The 21,333-nt window shown below is 40.1% G+C and overlaps 2 protein-coding genes and 1 long non-coding RNA gene across 8 annotated transcripts; 2 read left to right on the top strand and 1 right to left on the bottom strand.

Annotated features, from left to right (window-relative positions):
• Nucleotides 1-346: 346 nt before the first annotated feature.
• On the top strand, nucleotides 347-8,319 carry LOC124855728 (patatin-like phospholipase domain-containing protein 2). 5 transcript variants are annotated; one of them, XM_047345785.1, is made up of 9 exons: nucleotides 348-668; nucleotides 1,171-1,403; nucleotides 4,082-4,147; nucleotides 5,346-5,498; nucleotides 5,793-5,853; nucleotides 5,964-6,176; nucleotides 6,390-6,522; nucleotides 7,448-7,532; nucleotides 7,628-8,319. In XM_047345785.1, exons 1-8 carry the CDS (start codon nucleotides 464-466, stop codon nucleotides 7,521-7,523), a joined length of 1,140 nt encoding a protein of 379 aa, XP_047201741.1. In that variant the 5' UTR covers nucleotides 348-463; the 3' UTR covers nucleotides 7,524-7,532; nucleotides 7,628-8,319. The 5 variants fall into 5 exon arrangements, with proteins under 5 accessions (XP_047201750.1, XP_047201741.1, XP_047201734.1 ...); XM_047345778.1 differs by having other exon boundaries at nucleotides 5,346-5,522; XM_047345769.1 differs by having other exon boundaries at nucleotides 349-668; nucleotides 5,346-5,555.
• A 737-nt stretch (nucleotides 8,320-9,056) lies between these two features.
• On the bottom strand, nucleotides 9,057-20,363 carry tdg.1 (thymine DNA glycosylase, tandem duplicate 1). Of its 2 annotated transcripts, XM_047345743.1 has the most exons (11): nucleotides 20,229-20,363; nucleotides 19,576-19,656; nucleotides 15,170-15,336; nucleotides 14,562-14,872; nucleotides 14,394-14,463; nucleotides 12,306-12,441; nucleotides 12,131-12,213; nucleotides 11,954-12,048; nucleotides 10,385-10,556; nucleotides 10,047-10,199; nucleotides 9,057-9,837 (listed from the first exon to the last, which is right to left on the bottom strand). In XM_047345743.1, the coding sequence occupies exons 2-11, from the start codon at nucleotides 19,632-19,634 to the stop codon at nucleotides 9,713-9,715; spliced, it is 1,371 nt and encodes a 456-aa protein (XP_047201699.1). In that variant the 5' UTR covers nucleotides 19,635-19,656; nucleotides 20,229-20,363; the 3' UTR covers nucleotides 9,057-9,712. The 2 variants fall into 2 exon arrangements, with proteins under 2 accessions (XP_047201699.1, XP_047201709.1); XM_047345753.1 differs by lacking the exon at nucleotides 19,576-19,656.
• Nucleotides 13,114-19,560, top strand: LOC124855751. The gene is made up of 3 exons (XR_007035136.1): nucleotides 13,114-14,012; nucleotides 15,021-15,123; nucleotides 18,864-19,560. It is a non-coding gene; the product is annotated as an uncharacterized LOC124855751 (long non-coding RNA).
• Nucleotides 20,364-21,333: the final 970 nt, after the last annotated feature.

Raw genomic sequence — 21,333 nt, 5'->3', positions numbered from 1 at the left:
TTTTTTGTTACATAATACAGATGTTTACAAAAAGTATGTTCACCAGTTTCCATCGTATTATTTGTATCACCTGAGTTTTTTTGTACTTTTTCAGATATGTGAGAAAACACACAGGCTAGCCCCACATAACCAAGCATGAGTCAGGTGAAATGTTCATGGTCTGCTTATGCAATACATCTCCCCCTCACACACTGTGAATCAGTACAAGGTCACATGGCATTAAGCTGTTTTGATTACTAAAAATGTTTGCGCTCGCGTGGGTGTGGGTAGTTGGGGTGTTGAGTGAGCTGGGTAAGAGGGTTGTACTTTGTCTGTTTTGTAACAATTGATTCCAAGCCCTGCCCATTCACTGTCTAAATGTATCAAGATAACACATGTTCATTCAGTCCAGAGAGGAATCCAGATGCAAACAGCTGGACTGTGGGGATCACTGAAATGATAAGAATATTCTGAGTTCTTCTGAATGGAAGATTCAGGGAGAATGTTTGATTTGTCCGAGGAGTGGAACATCTCTTTTGCTGGCTGTGGATTTAGGAGTATCTACTATGTTGGTGCTTTGAGCTGCATCCTTGAGCAGGTCCCTCAGCTGGTGCATGGTGCCTCTAAATTTGGGGGAGCTTCCTCCGGTTGTCTAGTGGCAGCAGCTCTGGCTGTGGGGATTCCTATCGGTAAGTAAATTACTGTACACCCTAGAGTTAGGCTGCTCAGTATCTCTCTAACATCTAAATATCTGAATGTTATAATCACATTTTCATTATTTAACTCTTTCCAGATACACAATTCTACTGTATAAAAAAAATCTTGCATGAATATACAATTCCACAAAATTATACAAAAGAATATTATCTTAAACCAGGTGTTATTAATACTTGACTCTGCAAGTTCACTGACAACCTTTGAACTCATGCAAAGATGAGGGCAATTTCCAAAGTTCACGTTATTTTCCTAGATAACAGAGGTGAATGAGAGCAAAACACTGTATTTACAACAGTAGGCAAAGTCATTGCTGTGTTGCTTGGAAATTGTTTAACACGTAATGAAAAAGATATATTTTAAAAACTAGCGGAAACAAAACACATCTCATACCCTCTGAGAACCAATATTACCAAGTAAAAGCAGCTGTAATTTGCTACGTCCCTGAAAACTGTGTCAATGTCTTTGGCTCCTCAGAACAGCTCTGTTTCAGTATTTTGAACCTGGCGAAGGGAGCCAGAAAGCACACTTTGGGAGTTTTTCACCCAACCTTCAGGATGCTGCATACGGTACGGGACTCTCTGCTGGAAAAGCTTCCGGAGGACGCCCACATCCTGGCCACGGGTAGGCTCTATGTGTCCCTCACCAGACTGCCAGATGGAGGAAATGTGTTAGTGTCAAAGTTTGACACCAGAGAGGAGCTCATTCAGGTAGAACGGACTGGGCAACCAATCACACATGGTCAGGCTGGGGCTTAGTGTGTCAGGAGCTGTGGCTGCAACACATTAAACATTTGTATCATTGTATAACTGAATGGCAGACAGCAAAACAAAATAAATAAAACTGATTAAAACACATGATATAGTGCAACAATATAATAATAATAATAATAATAATAACTAGAAACCTGCAAGCAGCTTTGAAGGCCCTCGCACCCCTCAGCGCAACTCAGGCTGTCGAGTGACTGCAGGAGCCTGGCATCACCTCATACACGCCACCGACGATGACACTGCTTCACTTCAACACGTCGTCACTAAGTGGCACTGTGAGCAACATGTCATATGATCTTCGGTCATGCAGAGTTTCGGTCTGGCAAAAAGCATTCAAAATTTCAAGTAAATCGGACCTTCCAGAAGGACGCTGCACTCACTTGTTTGTTTGTGGGCGGGGCTAAAACAACATCATCAATTGACTGTGTCAACATGTCCATCATTAAGTCATGATCATGTATACTACATTTCAAGTGGATCCGATGATGAATGAGGGAGATATAGCCCTTGAAGTGTCCTAGGGGGCGCTGTTGATCCAAATTTAAATGTAATCCAATAGAGCTGTTTGGGGGCTGACAAAGATCAAGCATATTCATTTTGGAGTGAATCGGACCATGCATGTGTAATTTAGAGGCAAACGTATGGCCGTGGCGTGACATCATAATACGCCACGCCATCATATTCAATCCCTCCAGCTAAAGCAGTCAGTACTGTCGACTGTCTAAGAGCATCATGTTATCTGTTACTTGGGACATTTTCACATTGATTAGGTGAAGAACATCAAACATTGACTCTGTAAAGGAAAACTTGCTACTTCCTGTTTTCAGGGGGCGGGGCTTCGATGATGTCAGCATCTGATCAGTGAATATTGTTGAGGCCTAGAGGCAGATCAATCCCAGAAGGTTTCATGTGTCTGTGACTTTCCTTGTAGGACCTAAGTCCATTTAGTGTTTTTTGGCGAGTTGTCATATTTTGAGGCGTGGCCACGCCCACACGCTTTCATGTATCCAAAAGCTTTTGATAACTTTTGATTCCCAATCCCTTAAGAGTAAACTGAGTGATTTTCAAGTCTCTAAATCAAAAGCTGTAGGAGGAGTTCGCTCAGATATGCGGGCTAGAAACGGGCAAAACTGGGTCAAAATGGCAACTTCAATCAAAAATGGCCGACTTCCTGTTGGTTTTGGACCAATGCTCCAAGAGACTTTTTTGTAGGTCCTGAGAAGATACATAAGTTTACCACATTTCAGATTCCTCGGTCAAAGTATGGCTTGGGGCTGATTTTTTGAAATATTCTAGGGGGCGCTGTGGACGAATTAGGCCACGCCCACCGAATATGTCATCAGATCTCTGTTGGGGACTGGACAAGGATCAATCACATTGAATTTGGTGCAGATCAGATGATCTATGTGGAAATTAGAGGCAAACGTATGGCCATGGCGTGACGTCTGACTTTGCCGTGCCGCTATGGCCACGCGCTTTTCTGAAAAGTCACTGTGCCTCAAACGAAGTTAGACCCACTAGTTATCTGTCTTCTGACACACTTTCAAGTGGATTGGGTCAAGAGGGTCAGAGAGGCACGTTTCCAAGTGAAAAAAGTGACTTCCTGTTCTGAGGGTGCGTGGCTTTGGTGATGTCAGCATATGACCCCATAGGATTGTCGGGAACCCGAAGCTCCTCGTTCATGCCAACTTTGGTGTGATTTGGAATTTATTTGGGAAGGTTATTGCAATTTTTCACTTTTGGCGCAAACGCCAAGTTCGTGTCCCGGCCACGCCCCCTAAACATGGCCAAAAACTCACGATTTTGATCACTTTTAATCCCCCATCCCTTAACTGCATGTTGACCAAATATGACCAAATATAGCTCAAAATCCCTAGGAGGAGTTCGTTAAAGTTCGAGGTGAGTAAAAGTGAGAAACGGCGAAAAATTGGCCTTTGACCCAAAATGGCCGACTTCCTGTTCATTTTAGGGCATACCCCCAAGGGACTTTTTTCTTGTTTTGAGGTGCTCTAGCATTGTGCCGAATTTCAGATCTGTACTACTTACGGTTCGGGCTATCTCACATTTGGGGGCGTGGCTAAGTGGTTTGGCCACGCCCACTGACGACGACATTAAAGATCAAGAATTTCATGCGGGGGACAATTTTGGGTGAAGTTTGGTGACTTTTTGGTTATGGCAAAGTCCCCATATTGCCCCGCAAAGAGGCAACGGAATAATAAGAAGAATTCGAGCGATTACAATAGGCCCTTGCAGTTTTCCTGCTCGGGCCGAATAATAATAATAACCAGCGACGAATTTGAATGGCTTGAAGCAGAAAGGTCTGTAGCAATGGGGTGGTGCATTTGATGTTGCCGTATCCTGATGGCAACGGTACTAAACGTGGAGGAAGAAGTTATCCCCTTGTTCTGGCAATCTAAAACAGTTCCTGACAGAGGTAGGGTCTCAGCTCCCCTCACTATCCTCTGCAGGGGTGTCCTGTGTGCCATTTTGTAGCTGGAGTACAATGCTGGGATGCAGTACTTAAACATACTCTCAACCTCAGCTCCACTGAATGTTTTGGGGAGGCTGCAGAAAGTTTATCCGTTGCTAAGTGAGTGTGCTTTGTGGCCTCTTTACAGGTTCTCATGTGCAGCTGCTTCTTTCCTGTCTACTGTGGCTTTATACCACCATCATACCATGGAGTGGTGAGTGTGTTCCCTATGCACTGTTTTCATGTCTTTGATAAACTTAACTCAGCTTTATTAATGACACCATGTAAGCAAATAAACATTTGAAGCTGCTTTACTAGACACAAGCAAATAAGGAAGAAACAAATGTGAGAAATTAAACAATAACGCAATTTGGAAAATTAAGTTGCAAACTGAAAAAAGTTCAAACAAAGGCATTCATGGGCATTTTTCAAATCAAATTTTCAAAAGGCGTAGTTTTAAGTTAAGATTTAAAAAACAGGAAAGAGATCTGCATTTTAGACACTTAGTGGAAGCTTACTGATTGCTGGTTTTACAGCGAGGAACCTCCAGATCTGGATCAGAAAATTCTGGGAATGATTATGAGGACTGTGTCTTGAGAATGAATGTTTCTTGTAAGAGTGTGGAGGATATTACAATCTATAAGATAGGCATGAGCAGGGACATTATTTGCTTAATACACTATATTACCAAAATGATTCATCCCTCCAAATCACCAAATTCAGAGCTTTTCCAATCAGATCCATGCCCACTGGTGTGCAAAATCAAGCACCTAGGCAGGGAATACATTCCTCTCAGGAGCTCAATGTATTCCAGCACATTATCATGACTGAATGCAACTATTCAATCGTGTGTGTTTGTAAAAACTTGCAGCATTTACCTAAGCAGAATGCTGAAGATATGTGCAGGGGATTCCACCTGTATCTGGCCCATCTCTGTGTCATGGTCCTCATGCTGGCAGTCCTCATGTTGAGAATGTGACACAAGTTAAACTGCAGAAATCAAACTGTGAATGCTTGTTTTGCTTTCAATACAAGAAAATGTGTTCTCAACATATTATCTGCATCAGATCCTGCTGGCCAATGTAATTCTCAGATCAGATGGACACTGGAGGGTCATCCTAAGGCTATATTCTGGACACATGTGGACTGTGCTCTTAGCTTTGTGTCAGATTACTGTCACACTCGTTCTACAATTGCATTTTACCCTGTACGTTTTATAGTGGTTACGGGATTTTGACCACCTCTCGAGGTGGATCAGTAATATTGTTTGGTTAACTTCAACCCCCCTATTCTATGGTGGGACTTCCCAGTGTATTTTGAAGACTAAAGAACCCATTTTGATCAGGGAACAAACATAGAATCTGAAAGGAGCTTTTGTTCATCTACATTCATACCAACGTCCTCTTTCTCAGCACTATGTGGATGGAGCTCTGAGCAACAACATGCCTCTGTTTGAGCACAGAAACACCATCATCATGGCCCCCTTCTCAGGCGAGAGTGACATCTGTCCCAGGGAGGGTACATTCAACTTTTTCGAGGCCAACTACGGCAACGTTAGCATTCAGGTTAACACCGGCAACGTCTATCGTGTATGTACATCGTTCCTTCCTCCTACTCAGGAGGTGAGTGGAAATGCAAAACAGTGATTCAGATGTCTATAATAGGTTGTAGGAAGGGTAGCAATTCAGGTCTCAGTCTATGGAATAGGTCCTCTTGTTTAGACTTCAGCCTCAGAGCAATCTGACTATAAAGTGTCTTACTCTTAATTAATCTTATGCTTGAGGTTTAACAATGATTTGTAAATGAGACCTAGTGCAACAAAGAAATCGTTCAGTTCTTTCTGTTTTTGTGGTGATCAGAAGCTGGCTGGGATCTGCCAGAATGGCTACATGGATGCCCTTCGTTTCTTGAAAGAAAGAGGTGAGCATTCCCTCTTCCATCTTCGTTGATACCAGGTTTATTAATAGTTTTTATTGTCCTCTGCAATATCAGGTATAAGCATGTCATCAGTCAAGGATCTGTGAATTTAGATCTGCTCAGTGTGAAGAACAGCCCTTGGAGTGTAGCGCTTGGGAAAGGCTGGACCAAACCTCCTTGTTGTGAGCATGGGAAAGAACTGGCTAATGCAGAAGAGGCAAGACTGAGGAAGATGCAGCAATGTAATGGAAGAAACCCTCTGCAAAAACATCACATATGGCTGAACCACAAAGTCACCGATAGCCTCCCCGCCAGTATTAGGAAAGGTAAGAATGTACGCAAACACCAGCTCCTAACAGCAGCTTAAAGGTTGCAAGGTTCAAATAAATTCTGGGGTAAGATTTAAAATCTGTTTTGACCCAAACTACTCTGAAGTGCTTGAGGTTACAGACGCTGACGCAATATGAACATAATGCATTTCAAAAGTTTTCTGATGCAAATGATAAAGTTTCTGCTGTGATTGTATTTGTATGTGTTAGTGTTGTGTGAGGCGTGCCGGTATAACCATGACACTGGCAGCTGGTGGTCTCAGCTTCTTGACTTCCTCCCAGTAAAACTCATCTTTTACATGCTGACCCTGCCCCTCCTGCTGAGCCTTGCGTTTGCCGGAAGGTAAAGTTGATTTGAGTTTTAAAAAAAAGAGGAGGAATAGAAGAAAGTAAAACCGTGACACGTTTAGTGTTTAAAATGCTTTATATGTGACATACAGTTAAACCAGATGTTGTATATGCATTGTGTAATAATACAACCTTTTTTCCATTGTCTAATATTAAATCATACTAAACATTTCTTGCTTTCGGTCTGTTAGGACTAGCAAAGTTACTTAATCACAGTACGATCAGATTTTTTTAGAGACATTTTTACTACTTTTTTTCAGATGATTTAAGTTTACATACACTAAGATTAATATGTTCTGAGGAATCTGGGAAAGCCCAGTTGACGATGTAATGGTGTAAGTTTCTGATCTGTTCACAACCACTTGAGTTAAATGCAGACGCACCTAGATGTTTTTTGAAGACAACGCCTCAAACACACTGGTTCATTGTGTGATACCATGAGAAAAATCAGAAGAAATCAGCTAATATACTAGGAAGTCTGTCCAAGGGAGTGTCCAGGATCCAGAGATGAACATATTAGTATGCGCATGAAAGATGACAGTTTGGAATGACCACCATAGAGCTCAAGTTTCAGTCGGAGAGCTCAAAGGGTGGCCAGCAATACTCACTCAGTTACAACAGTTCGGTGAGGACGAATGGGCCAGAATTTCTGTTGTATGAGAAGTTTGTGAAGATAACGAAAACATTTGACCCAAGTCAAACAGTTTAAAGGCAATTTATGTAAAGCTTTCAATTTAAGAAAGTAATAAAAATTGGTTCCAGATTATTTTGGCCTTCAGCTAATGGAAAAAAATAGGTAATCCTACCTGATCTAAACAGTAAAGGTTCAGTCTGATTTAATGTCAGACAGTGACCTTTTAGTGTGTGTAAATATCTGGTTTGAACTATATTTTCTGTTTATTTTGATGTCATTATGTCAGGCTGTGGAGCGAACTGCAAACAACTGATACATATAGCAGGGCAGTGCAGACTCACATGGAGCATCAGAAGAGATAACCCCTAAAGGTTTGTTACATAAATTAAAGTTTTAAATCACTGCAGAACGTGCACTGACAGAATAATTATCTCTCCATTTCTCTTATCCTTTCTCCAATGAACAGTGGAAACAAGTTCCCTGACTCAGACCTTGATGACCTCAAAGAGGGAGACACAGATACTGAGCCCAGACGACATTAATGTAAAAATCTATATGTAAAAACAAGGGTCAGTTCATATAAAGTATAAGGATTAAAGATAAATGATTTCTTTATTTTGTAATCTTTAATGCTCCCTCATTTAGCAAAATAAAATTTATATTTTTGAAGCCATCTGCTGGTTTCCTTGAATTCAGTTTTGTCAATAAAATTTTAATTTAAAGATAAAAATGTAAATGTTGATCCTAAGATATTTGTATTTTCAGGTTACTTTTGTGCATCTGTTTTCATAATTTCTCTGTTGTTTATGTTCTCTAGGTGCTGCTATATTAGTTCATTCTTTTGTATTTAGGTCTTTATTCTTGTTTTGTTAGTTGTACATTTTGAATTATTTCTGTTAGATTTGTCTCCTTGGTTTGCTAGTTTTTTAGGGTCTTATTTCAGCTCCACCCGTTAATTAGTCTCCCTCCCTCAGCTTCCCTGCTTTCATTCCACCACAGCTGCTTCACATTTCCTCTAATTAGCCAATTTGGTTTCTTTGTCATCTACCACCTCTACCTCGGTATTTAAGTTCTTGATTTCTCATTGTTCATTCCTGGATTCTTTGGTGTATCTGAAATATACTCTGTTTCATTTATTAAAGAGCTGTGTTGTCAGTAGATCTGTACTTCTGGTCTTCTCCTTCCATATCCGTGGAGTGTCCTTGTGAACACCTTGGCCAATACAGCACACATCTTTTGCAACCAGTAGTGGCTTTTAGGGTGGAATTTGCTTTAAAAAGGTCCTTAATGCCTACAGGGCAGTGAACTGAAGAGGTATTGGCAGGTGACGAGAGGCTTCCTAAAGAGCTCAGCAGTAAGATTCTCCATAAAAACCTCTATGGGACACCAGCTGTTGCTTTTAATCCAGGCAAAGTTCCTTGTAAATTATGTAACTGTTGGTCCTGGGAATGTGCAGAAAATGATGAGCGTTTTGTACCACCGCATCGTATTGTGTCGGACGGAGTAGTACTGAATCAGTTGGTCGGACCGATCCATTCCGCCCATCAGCTCGTATTGCATGATTGGTGTGTGACAGGGGAATGGAACCTTCAGCCATGTGCCATCAGCTTGTGAAATTGGTCGGCCTTAAGTCCATGACCTTGTTTAGCAGTTCTGCAGCAAATACTGTAACGTAATAGTCAGAAAATGTAAAAGAGAAAAATGAACAAAAATATGACCCAAACAGAATAAAAAGATATCTACACAGAACTTAGTCTCTCCAAGTTAAGCTTTTTTGTACTCCTACAGACTCCAAGTACACAACATACTGTATTTAAGGGCTAAAAAAGTGGATTTTGCATATGTAACCTTTAAATCATATTAAATCGGGCCAACATCTGAAAGAGTGAGTAATATAGCAGTAGAGTAACATTTTAATCAAGAAATGTTTCATAAAATTCAATGACAGTGACATTTAATAAACACATACCATAATTCTAAAGAATCTAAAGTAGAAAAAGCCTGAACAAATAATGAAAACCATTTTAAACTGTGTAACATTGTTGGACCAATGCCGTTAATGTGTGGTTTCAACAAGTCCTCATTTAGCATCTTATCAGTTCATAGCACCATGAATGTAGCAGTAATGCTGACTGAATCCTCCCTCCAGAGGGTAGTACAGCCTCACACAAAGAAGTCAAGCTCAAAAATAACCTGTTCTGTCTACTGTGAAACAGTAGATTATAATGTTGATTCCAACTGCAGCACAGTGCAGTACACAACAGTACAGAGATAAAAACAAATGCTTGAATACACACAATTCTTCAAAGACAGTCAGTCGTGTCCCTGATTTCACATATTTAAAAAGGCTGCAGTGAAGACATCATAAATGTAAAAAAAAAAAAAAACAACAAAATAAAATAAAATAAACATTCTGCAGTTTCAGTTAACTCCTAAAAGTGTATATAATCCAACTTGCTAAAAAGGAAACATCTAAAACCTAACTAACTGAAGTCTGAAGACAGGATTAGCTAGTGTCTCTGCAAGCCAACACAGACTTTTCTTATCCTCCTCACATGCTGCCATCTTTTGGTCCGCTGCTGATGTTAGGAATCTGATCTGCAAACGACTGGGTCATCCACTGTCCGTCTGGGAGCCGACCCTCTGTTTGGGATGTGGCTGCCTCTTGTGCTCCTTCTGAGGAAGGACGACCAACAAACACAGGCACCAAATTATTGAATTCATTATACAAAACCAATTATGTCTGGAGAAAAGCTCAGATGGGGAGACCTAAATTAAGACTAAAGATGTCACAATGAATCATGTTAATGGTTCATTCCCATTATATATCCTGTTTCGGTATTTAAGAAATATTTGTTTCAGGTTTCGCCATCTGCTGGGGTTACCTGCGTTTGCAGAAGATGAGAATGTACAGTGACCGTTGGTCTGGTTTTCAGTCTGGCCGTCTTCAGCTCCTCTCTCCAAATACGCTCCACCATAAGCGTCTTCATATCCGGGATCATACTGCTCCTCCTTTATTGCTAACCTCTTGGCATCCTCTGTTGGTGTGAAAAAAGGGATGAAAACACTGGAAGCCAAATCAAACTCAACCAAACGGAATCATGTAATATTAAGGTGAACGAAGGCTAAAAACATTTACTGTAAACTATCAATCTTCTCTCTTCTTGACTTTAAGAATGACTCATCTTCTAACTTACGTTTGCATATTCATAATCATGCTTACCCTTAGCCAACTGAAGATTAAATGTGTAGTCGACCTCCTCAATCTCAGTAGCTTTCTGGATGCCCTTCAGCTGATCTCTGAGCTCCCTCAGTTTGATGTAGAAGTGAACCTTATCCTGAGCTCGAGGAAACTGGGCACAACGAGCACTGGAGGAAGGCATTAGGTACAAGGCCTGTATGGGCAACAAAATACAGTCACCTCTTTATAGACAAAAGAAAAGAAATGCAATGGTTTTAAATGCTAATCTGCCCATAAAGTACTTCAATTAGCAAGAAGTGATTATATTAACAAAAAATACATCAGAGTGTTTACTGTTGAGACAGAGCTGGTAATCGGAAGAACATTGTTAGTATTTTACTACATAAGTCAATAGTATGCATAGACGTCAGTGATAACATTTGGCCTTGGAACTACATGAGAACAAAAGACATGTCAGACATTTTAGGTTAGGCTATTTTAAATAGAAAAACTTTAATATTTTAACTTCCCAAAAAATATTGTATATATGTATTCTTACCATTATTTTTAGTTTTTGTACATTTTTGGCATTTCTAGGTGATTTTCCATCTGTCTGACAAAATACATTTGTCAGATGTTTTAAAGTCTGACAAATGTGAAAAACTGTCAGTTGTGATGGTTTTAATCTCTAAGGATTTTAATAATGCCCCTTTTCCACTAGTACCTAGTTGTGCGCTATGCTACGGCTCAACTAGCTTTTCCGGCTTTTGCGTTATGTGGAACCGTTATTATTTGTAGTACTTGGTTCCAACTGTGTCCCTCTCCCTCTCCTGTACTTGTCCAGAGTGCTTCATCTTGCAGCCCGTAGTCGTCTTTGGCTCTTCTTTCACTCCGAGTCTGACAACAGCCAGAGATGAGCAGCAGGTCCTTCACTGTTGTTTTGTTTGTGCCACATACAAATCACATCAAGTTGATTTTTTACCAAAAAAGTGAACAATGGTCTTGCACCTAACACTGTTAGGTCTTTACCTAACAGTTTGTTCCCTCAGTGCTGATAGCATTGTTAGCCACACCATACACTCCCCTGCGAAAGTAATCCCTGATATTCCTTGAACTTCTCCACATTTTGTCATGCTACAATAACAATCATCAGTGAATTTTCTTGTGGTTTTAAGTGACTTCCAGCAGAAAGCAGTTATAACTGTGAAATAAAAGGCAAAGTAAATGTTTCTTTTGCAAAAAAAAAAAATCTGTGGCGTGCAATTGTATTCAGCCCCCTTTATTATATTACATGCAAATTGCGATGTGTGATGAGACGCAGACAACGCTCATCATCCTGAACACATCAACCCCACAGTTTAACACAGTGGTGGCAGTCTCTTTTAACCAGGACAGGTAAGGTAATCAGTTGATGGGAAGACGTATGCAGATAACTTCTGGGTAATCATGAAAAAAAAAAACCTGTTTAGACTGGGGCAACAATTTCAGCCTCTAGATGTGCAAAGCCTGCAGAGGCATAAGGTGCAGCCGTAAATGCTGGAAAGGTTTGTCACCTCGTTTTCAATCAGATACATTAGAGTGTGTAATGCAAAGACAGATTTCAGTTCTCACCACGTCACATTCTGGGATCTTGTGTGGCTGCAGACCAAATTCAAGCTTTTGTGGTTTTTTGCCAAACAGTTCCCTGCAGAACATTTCATAAATACCTGGAAAAAGGAAATGCGTTCTTACATTGCAGAAAACCAGTTTTACTCTGAACGTTTGTGAATGGTTGGGGAAAAAACTCACATTTTCCATTGAACACAGCAATGAGGGGCTTGTACTGCTTCAACTTCTCCACAAGAATTTTGCCTCCTTCTCGCAATTCTTTACTGGTGAAAACAAAACAAATAAAATGCCCCATTTTAACAAAATTGGAACTTAACCGTAGTTGTATTTTTTGTTCACCAGTTTACAGGCCTACCTCGAGAGGTCTTTGCTCCCTGGTGTTGCCCTAGCTACCATATTGGTAAAGCCCATTTTGTATTTGACAGGCAGTGTTGTGTCATGCATGTGGTTAAGTTGCTCCTCTGTAAATCCAGACAGATACAGGCATTTCCCTGTGAAAAAAAGAATATAAAACAATCTGTGATTAGCACATAAGATTGATATAGATCTCCTAAAAATAAGCAAAGGTGGCATCAGATTGCATCTACATCCAATCTTGTAAGATTCTACTGTTTTCTTAATCCCGAGTACACACTGTGTTTTATGAAGCGGCACGCTGGACTTCCAGAGAAGTGAGATAGAGAAAGTGAGAACACCAAATTTAACACATCTGCTCCCCATTCACACCTAAGAGCTTGAAACACTAAAGACACCACGGAGGTGTCATGTGTCATTTTCACAAAGGGGTGTACTCATTTTGTTGCCAGCGGTTTAGACATCAATGGCTGTGTCTTGAGTTATTTTGAGGGGACAGCAAATGCACACTGTTATACAAGCTGTACGCTGGAAATATAAAATAAAATAATTACAAAAACGTGAGATACTGTTAAAGTACACAGACTCAAACCACAAGACATCAGCATCCACCCTGAGTGATCAGATCCTAGTTATCCCCTTCACATGTAATACATGTGGCCACATCATTCAGTGGACCTTCAACGCTATCAGCAAATCTCTTTAATACGTTAAGAAGAATAAAAAGAAAAGTGTGACTGCAACCATATTACAGCTCAGGGTCAAGACGGCGTTTAGCATTCCATTCCCAAACATTGCTACTGTATTTTTTCACCAGTGGGTGTCAGTTTATATTTCCTTTGTATTTAAATATTTTTATGAATAATATATTCAAAACATAGGCCAATGTTACATATAATTTATCCTATTTATACAATATTTTCTGATAACTTTATATTACAGCCACTGATTGTGGTTCTGATGCTCGGCTGTAACAAAATACCAGAGACAATAGGCTTTGATTTCTCAAAAAATAATAGTGAATTTGAGTTTTATAGCCACATCTCTTTACAGCGCAATATAAGCAAATTATAGATAATTAAAATCGCTGGAAGCCAAAAAAGCCAGGTCCGAAATGACCCAAGACTGCAAAACTACAAAATGGTGAAGGAACAAATCACAGCAAATGCAAACAGCTCCAAAAACTACCAAAACACTGCCGTTATAAAGAAAACCCACTCAACGATAAATTCGATATTAAGTCAGCGATAAATTCCAGATTTGTGACAGAACATTTTAATTAAAGGAGGGAGTCACTTAAAACTTTTAACAGTGATTAAACTGTTAAACCGACTATTTCCTGTTTAATCGTTTTAATTTAGCAAACAACTGTTTGATTTTAACAAAGGTTACGGGTTTTTCTTTCTGTAGGAGAATCAAGGTAATAAATTCTGCAGCTTAAAAGGAGTCACCTTAGGTCAGCTGGTGGTCCTTCAGTGTGTCCTAGAACAAACTGCATCGTGGCTGCAGAACTAATGCAGATAAAAGTGCTGCAGAGCACCACTGAAAGAGTTTGAAACAAGCTGTACTCAATGCTTCTTGAGTGCACTCTTAACAGTATTTAGTGCTGCTCTGCCATGATCACGCAGGACAGCTGTTAGTACCAGGTGTGAGTGAAGTTTATGAGTGAAAGAGGGCAGTCATATTAAACCCTTGCCGTTCTGCTTTGGTAAGTAATACTGGCTAAAAAATAAAGGTATGTTGGTACATCATCAGTCTGTGCTTACAGGAAACAAAAGTTAGTTGAGAAATTTGCTGAGAGTCAACAGTGCGAATCATAGGAACTGTTCCCTAAATGCAGTGTTACATTTAAAGACCAATTCAGCTCCTACCTCTCTAGCCAGCCCAGATAACTGCCACTAAAACCACCCATTGTATTGCCTAGGATGGTGATGCTAGAAAAGTATGGGAAACAACTAAAAAGAGATTTGTGAGAATGCCTTTAAACTGCATGACAGCATGTGTGTTCAAACTGTCATATTATAAATATTCTGGCATATTGTTTTCACTTTGACACAAATTAGAAAACAAGCCAGGAATCAGAACTCACAAAAATGATTTCCAGGCCCTGGAAACCACCGGCCAATAAAAGCTGCCATCAGTCCTGGGTTTATACCGATCTGCAAACAAAGAACATGTTAGTTAGGTTAATAAAACTGAACTCTCTCCAAAAAACATTCTTTCCCAATCGCTTCAACAGATAAAAACTAGACCTTACAATGACATAATCCAGGTTGTAATCCAGCAGGTCAGGCAATGTCTTTTTCATGACTTCTTCCTCTGTCATCCCTTTGAAGCGATCCACTTTCCTTTTTACCTTCTTGAAGCTCTCATCAATCTTCTCCTGCTTCCCGTCACCCTGAGCTTCAGGAGCCTTCTTGGGTTTTGGACCTGGTTTAGCTCTAGGTGCATTTGGGTCCTTGGGTGGTTTTGGTGCTTTGGGGACTTTTGGTGCTTTGGGGACTTTTGGAGGTTTTGGTGCGCCTGGTTCCTTGGGTTGGGCTGTTCTGCCTCTCTTTTTAGCTGGAGCTATAAGAAAAAAGGTTGTATAATAAAACTATCTTTTAGAACATTATGACTGATAGTTGCTGTCTCCTCAGACTCTGATAAAGTACTGTCGTTACGAAATCTCTGGATAGACTTAATTCCTTTCATATTAGCCGACATTTTCACACAGATTCAACAAGTCAACTGGATTGGCAAGAATTCAGGTGCAGACCTAAAGGTGGTACACTGAGTTACCTCCACATCGTCGCGTACAACAAGACGTTCTAATCACAGTAAGTATGTTTTATAGTTATTATTAATTAAGAATCTTCACAGTACGTTTGGTCAGGTCAGCAGGTTCCAACTGCTCCATCGTGGGTTCTGGTGTCTCCATGTGTGCCATGGCGGCCTCTGCAGTCGGATTCTCTGGGTAGTGAAACTGATGTTGAGGGTTGAAGTTGGCGTACTGGGCCTGGAGAGCCTGAAACTGCTGGGCCGACCGAACCCTTGTGATAGAACAATATCAATCAAACATGAGGTTAATTACAAGAACGTTAAGTAAAATGGCACAGGCCTGCTCTGTGGAATGAAAAGGTGCTTAACAAGAATCCTTGTTTAACCAATTACTGCACTTTCTTTTATTTAAAATAAAATTTGATCGTAATAGAAAACATAAAAAAAGACAAATTCAGTTATTCAAGGCAATATCAAGCATTTTAGATTTAGAGGAACTTTATTTTCATCAGCCTAAACTAATATCAGGAAAGTAATAAGTCTTTTAGGAACACATAAACAATTCTACATCCTCTAAAATGCATTATCCATAAACACAAAGTAAAATAACACCTTTGTGGAACTAAATTAACAGAAAAATAAAATTGAACCCATTTTGTAAATTTGATGTATATGTGTATACTAGATGAAGCTATTGCAAGAAATTGCCTAATAGGTTCTGCTTGAACGGCCCTGAGAGGTAAGTGCCATCAATTTTCAGATCAGTGAGTATACCATACGCAAGTACCACCAGGTCACACTGACAACAACCTGCTTTGGTGTAGACGTTAGAACTGAGTGAAGACTTAAAATGATCCATTTTCAGTATCGGTCAGGAACACATGTAATTCTGATACTTTTGATGAATCTTGTGATCATTAATTATGATTAAACCACATTTTCCTGTCTCGTTTCTTCTTTGTCCTTTATCACAATGTGACTTTTAGCATCTCAGTCAAAAAGAAAACGTACATGGCGTTAATGTCCATCCAACATGCCAAATATATTACTGAAACAAAATTCATGACATAAAAGCTCGGTAGAACAAAATAGATTCCAACTGGCTTCTAAAAGCGTCCACAGAGTGAACAGAACGAAGTTTCAGGGCCAAACTGTTCCACAGATTAGGATCCACAGACTGACAGGCCCTGTTCCTCTTACTTTAGCCTATAGAGGAAATAATCAGGAGATCTTGGGATTGGGGTTGAATGCTACGAGCAGCAGTGTGATTGGTTAAAAGCTGACAAATAGTGGGGCGCATGGCCATTTTGAGCCCTATAGGAGAGAACAAGTACTTTAAATCGAATTATAAAATCCATTAGGAACCAGTTAAGAGAGTATAGGATCGCGGTGATATGAGTGTGTTTACTAGATGTAGCAAGAAGTCTGGCTGCTGCATTCTGAATAGCTTGCAGGCGTGAAATAATCCATCCAGATTGGCAAAAAGAGCATTACAGCAGTCTTAACGCTAAGGCACAAAGGCACAACTAATGTTCTCTAGATCTGTTCAGTAGACCTTGTCTCATATTTTAGAAATGTTTCTTAAATGAAAGCAACAGGAACGATAAATTATGTGTGAGTCAAAGCCTAATAAGGAGACAAATGTTACTGACTGATTTTTTAATGAACTTGGTTGCTAGGCAAAAAGAAGCAACTTTCTGATTGATTTCTGATGCAGGTGACTGGGAGCTATTATCAAGAGAGCCAGGCACTGATATGAGATACACATTGGACAAGGTTGGACAGCCTATCCAAATGATTAGGTTTAAAAGATACATACAAATGGATGTCATCCACATAGATGTGATAGATATCAGAAATAGAGTGGATAATGCCAGCTAATGGAAGAATTTAAAAGAAAATAATGGGCGTGGAACTGACCCTTGTGGAACCCCAGGTTAGAGGAGCAGAGTCTGAGTGTAACTTCTCGGCCCTGAGGCAGAAACGTCTATCGGACAGATAAAAAGAAAACTCTTCCAATGCAGAGCCAGAAATACCAGCCAGAACCGTCAGCTTATTTAACAATCTGGGGTGGTCGACTATATCGAGGGCAGCGCTGACATCAAGACAGAACATTTTCCTGCATCAGCACCCATCAAGAGATCATTGTAAACTTTTACTAAAGCACTTTCAGTGGGAGCTACTTTAGAAAGCCAGACTGAAAACGGTCCGAAAACTGCAACCTACACAATGATGATGTGAGTTGATTTTGTTCAACCTTTCCTAGTAATTTACTGACAAAATGCTGCTTTGAAATAGGACGAAGTCAAAAAACCAAACCGACATTAAGGTTAGATTCCTTTAGGAAAGGAGTCACCTTAGTCATTTTGATCCAATATAACCTTACATCAGAGGGAATCACAATTGTGATTCAATTGAACAACTCTAGTAAGATGTTTTAAAAATGAAGTCAGAAGAAGAATAAAGATGAAAGAAATTGTTTAAAAGAAAACTGTGTTTTCAACAATAGGTCAAAAGTACAGGGGTTGGACAATGAACTGAAACACCTGTCATTTTAGTGTGGGAGGTTTCATGGCTAAATTGGACCAGCCTGGTAACCAGTCTTCATTGATTGCACATTGCACCAGTAAGAGCAGAGTGTGAAGGTTCAATTAGCAGGGTAAGAGCACAGTTTTGTTCAAAATATTGAAATGCACACAACATTATGGGTGACATACCAGAGTTCAAAAGAGGACAAATTGTTGGTGCACGTCTTGCTGGCGCATCTGTGACCAAGACAGCAAGTCTTTGTGATGTATCAAGAGCCACGGTATCCAGGGTAATGTCAGCATACCACCAAGAAGGACGAACCACATCCAACAGGATTAACTGTGGACGCAAGAGGAAGCTGCCTGAAAGGGATGTTCGGGTGCTAACCTGGATTGTATCCAAAAAACATAAAACCACGGCTGCCCAAATCACGGCAGAATTAAATGTGCACCTCAACTCTCCTGTTTCCACCAGAACTGTCCGTCAGGAGCTCCACAGGGTCAATATACACGGCCGGGCTGCTATAGCCAAACCTTTGGTCACTTATGCCAATGCCAAACATCGGTTTCAATGGTGCAAGGAGCTCAAATCCTGGGCTATGGACAATGTGAAACATGTATTGTTCTCTGATGAGTCCACCTTTACTGTTTTCCCCACATCCGGGAGAGTTACGGTGTGGAGAAGCCCCAAAGAAGCGTACCACCCAGACTGTTGCATGCCCAGAGTGAAGCATGGGGGTGGATCAGTGATGGTTTGTGCTGCCACATCATGGCATTCCCTTGGCCCAATACTTGTGCTAGATGGGCGCGTCACTGCCAAGGACTACCGAACCATTCTTGAGGACCTTGTGCATCCAATGGTTCAAACATTGTATCCTGAAGGCGGTGCCGTGTATCAGGATGACAATGCACCAATACACACAGCAAGACTGGTGAAAGATTGGTTTGATGAACATGAAAGTGAAGTTGAACATCTCCCATGGCCTGCACAGTCACCAGATCTAAATATTATTGAGCCACTTTGGGGTGTTTTGGAGGAGCGAGTCAGGAAACGTTTTCCTCCACCAGTATCACGTAGTGACCTGGTCACTATCCTGCAAGAAGAATGGCTTAAAATCCCTCTGACCACTGTGCAGGACTTGTATATGTCATTCCCAAGACGACTTGACGCTGTATTGGCCGCAAATGGAGGCCCTACACCATACTAATAAATTATTGTGGTGTAAAACCAGATGTTTCAGTTTCATTGTCCAACCTCTGTGTGTCTGCAGTTCATTCAGGAAGCCAGAGACAACAAGAGTTTCAGGAGATACCAGAAAAGCTGAACGGAGTAAAACAGAGCTGCTCTCTTCTATCCTTTCCAGCTTCCAACCTCTGTCCAACATGGAAAATGCTAGATTTGCAAAAAATGCCAGCCATCTGGAAATCTCTTATTCAAGGTAAGGATCTACATTCTCCAGGCAATACACAGAGACTGCCCTTATGTTGTATAATGCTAGTGGTACTAATTTCTCATATTAGATGTTAAAGACATTTTAAATCATCACCTATAAGTCATTGTTTTTGTTTTATAAATAGTAAATCTCTGTTTTACAGGGACTCCTCTCACACACAGTGTGATGTTGCCTCAGCTTCTGATATAGAAAATTACTGACTGCTTATGGCAGGCTAGAAAAACTTTCTTTAAAGCTCTTTTTAGCTCTGATTCTACTGAAAGCAGCGTACATAACCATATAGGCAATGATACATAGCCAAAGCATAGCCCAAAGTATTTCCCCAGTTTTAGTCGCTATGACATCGCAGCACAACACTTGCTACTGTAAATCATCATTCATGGTCAACATCCTACTGCATGGTCATGACAGTGGAAAACAAACGCAAAAGTTTAAATAAGTGCACATGCTTTCATTTCATTTCCATTAAGAGGTTTTGAACACACGCAGTGATTACTTCCTGGCTATACTGGTGAGGAGGAAGACTCACCACTGATGAAGATACTCCGGGGAGACAACAGGCAGAGATCCATTCAGCTTTTCTTCCATCTTTAGGGTCTTTGAACTTCAACTTGTCAAATAAATCAATATGCATGTTGAAGAAACATAACTGCTGGCTGTACATGTTGTTTAGCATACAAATCTGGCGCAGGGCATGAAAGTGAATGCATGTGCTAGCGTTTACATCATCAAACAAGAAAAAATTAAAAAGACAAACATAACATCAAACAATGGCGATGGACTATAACATTATCAGCTATGCTGTTGACGAAACTCTATGGAAGTATCAGGAGTAGTTTCCTTGACAACAAAGAAGAGATGCAGTTGCTCAAGCTATTCTTTACTCCAAGACACTGCTAACACAATAAGTAATGAAAATGGGCAGAACATGGATTCAGTTTAGCTTTTTATTATATTCCTAACAATTAACTGGACGAGTTTCATATTAAAATATGTTTTATATTCAGTGTAATTGTATGTACCGCACTGTTTATTGCTGTTTACCAACAGTGCCACAAACACAACCCATGCTAGCAGCTAGCTCGTCGACTAACCTAGCATGGGTCAATGGTTTCGCTTCATTGAGAGAAACCCCGAATGAAACTCTCTACATTTTATGACTGTTTGTCAGCGTCCACATACCTTGTTAGGGTAAGGTTGAAACTTTTTTCTTTTGTGATAATATCAGTTTCTTTCCCATCAGATCCACACTTCAATTTACAGTTTCTGCTGGGCTACAGAAGCAACAAAGACTTGACAAGCAACCGGCCAACTTTGACACGGGAGTAGCTCATGTCTTAGACGGAGGGGTGGATTGGAAAACATGGCTTCCAGTGTTTTCAAGAGAAAATACCCATAACGTTATATTTTTGTGAAGAACGTTCCTAATGACATTTTTAAATATTTCTGATTACAAACGACATTTTTTTTATTTGAGAAGCACCATAAATCCCAACGTATTTCACTACACCACACCTGTTGTAGCGTTGGTACAAGCTGCTCGGCTTTTAAACACCGCGAGACTGTTTTTTATTGGTCGATAGTAGTTTAAAGGAGCACGTTGAAGGTAGCTTGTTGAAATACTTTAACAAAGTAAGGCTCACTGCTAAAACGTGTTTTACTCAAAATCTTGAATGAAAGACACGACAATTAAAAGCTGATTTTTTTTAACTTACTAAATACACATTTCTTTAGCAATTCAATTCATTTAGAACTAGCCTTTAGTCTTAGCGAGGTCATTATGTCTCAATTACATACTGATTCGATTTCATTTGTTTTAACTCGAAAGCAAGAATACTCTGATAATAATGATATTATGGTTTCACGTCAGCTTGTGTCAAATCATTTGTATTTTAATAGTATTTGGTATATTTTAACCCTTTTGTGTTACAAAATGGGGACACTTCTGCTTTTAAAATGGCTCTGAAAACCTAAGAGTAATAGAATTTGTTATTAACTAAATTAGATCAACAATATCCAACCTGACCAATGAATTTGTGAATGATACAACAGCATTGGGTCTCATTCTTGGGACTCACTGTCATCTCCTTGGGTCTCATTCATGGGAATGATAAATCAACATACAGGGAGGGAGTCAAACAGCTAAAGAACTTGTGCAGGGACAACAACCTGGTGCTTAATGTGAACAAAACAATGGAGAAGATCCCTGACTTCCAGAGGTCACAACCTGAGCACACACCATTCAGCATCAGCAACTGTGCAATAAGATAGAGTGGATAGCATTAAA

This window comes from Girardinichthys multiradiatus, chromosome 2 (assembly GCF_021462225.1).
Source record: "Girardinichthys multiradiatus isolate DD_20200921_A chromosome 2, DD_fGirMul_XY1, whole genome shotgun sequence".
Taxonomy (NCBI): domain Eukaryota; kingdom Metazoa; phylum Chordata; class Actinopteri; order Cyprinodontiformes; family Goodeidae; genus Girardinichthys; species Girardinichthys multiradiatus.
Note: the sequence above shows the minus strand (reverse complement) of the source record. Positions and strands in the feature narration are given on the sequence as shown.

Excerpts from the sequence above, each read along its gene's own strand:
- LOC124855728 (XM_047345769.1), top strand. The coding sequence starts at position 464 with ATGGAAGATTCAGGGAGAATGTTTGATTTGTCCGAGGAGTGGAACATC. Across the intron at positions 5,854-5,963 it reads TCGTTTCTTGAAAGAAAGAG|ATCTGCTCAGTGTGAAGAAC; the intron begins GTGAGCATTCCC and ends CTGTGAATTTAG. Across the intron at positions 6,177-6,389 it reads CCCCGCCAGTATTAGGAAAG|TGTTGTGTGAGGCGTGCCGG; the intron begins GTAAGAATGTAC and ends TGTATGTGTTAG.
- tdg.1 (XM_047345743.1), bottom strand. The coding sequence starts at position 19,634 with ATGGAAGAAAAGCTGAATGGATCTCTGCCTGTTGTCTCCCCGGAGTAT. Across the intron at positions 14,873-15,169 it reads ACCTGCTGACCTGACCAAAC|CTCCAGCTAAAAAGAGAGGC; the intron begins GTACTGTGAAGA and ends TTTTTCTTATAG. Across the intron at positions 9,838-10,046 it reads CTCATCTTCTGCAAACGCAG|AAGGAGCACAAGAGGCAGCC; the intron begins GTAACCCCAGCA and ends GTCCTTCCTCAG.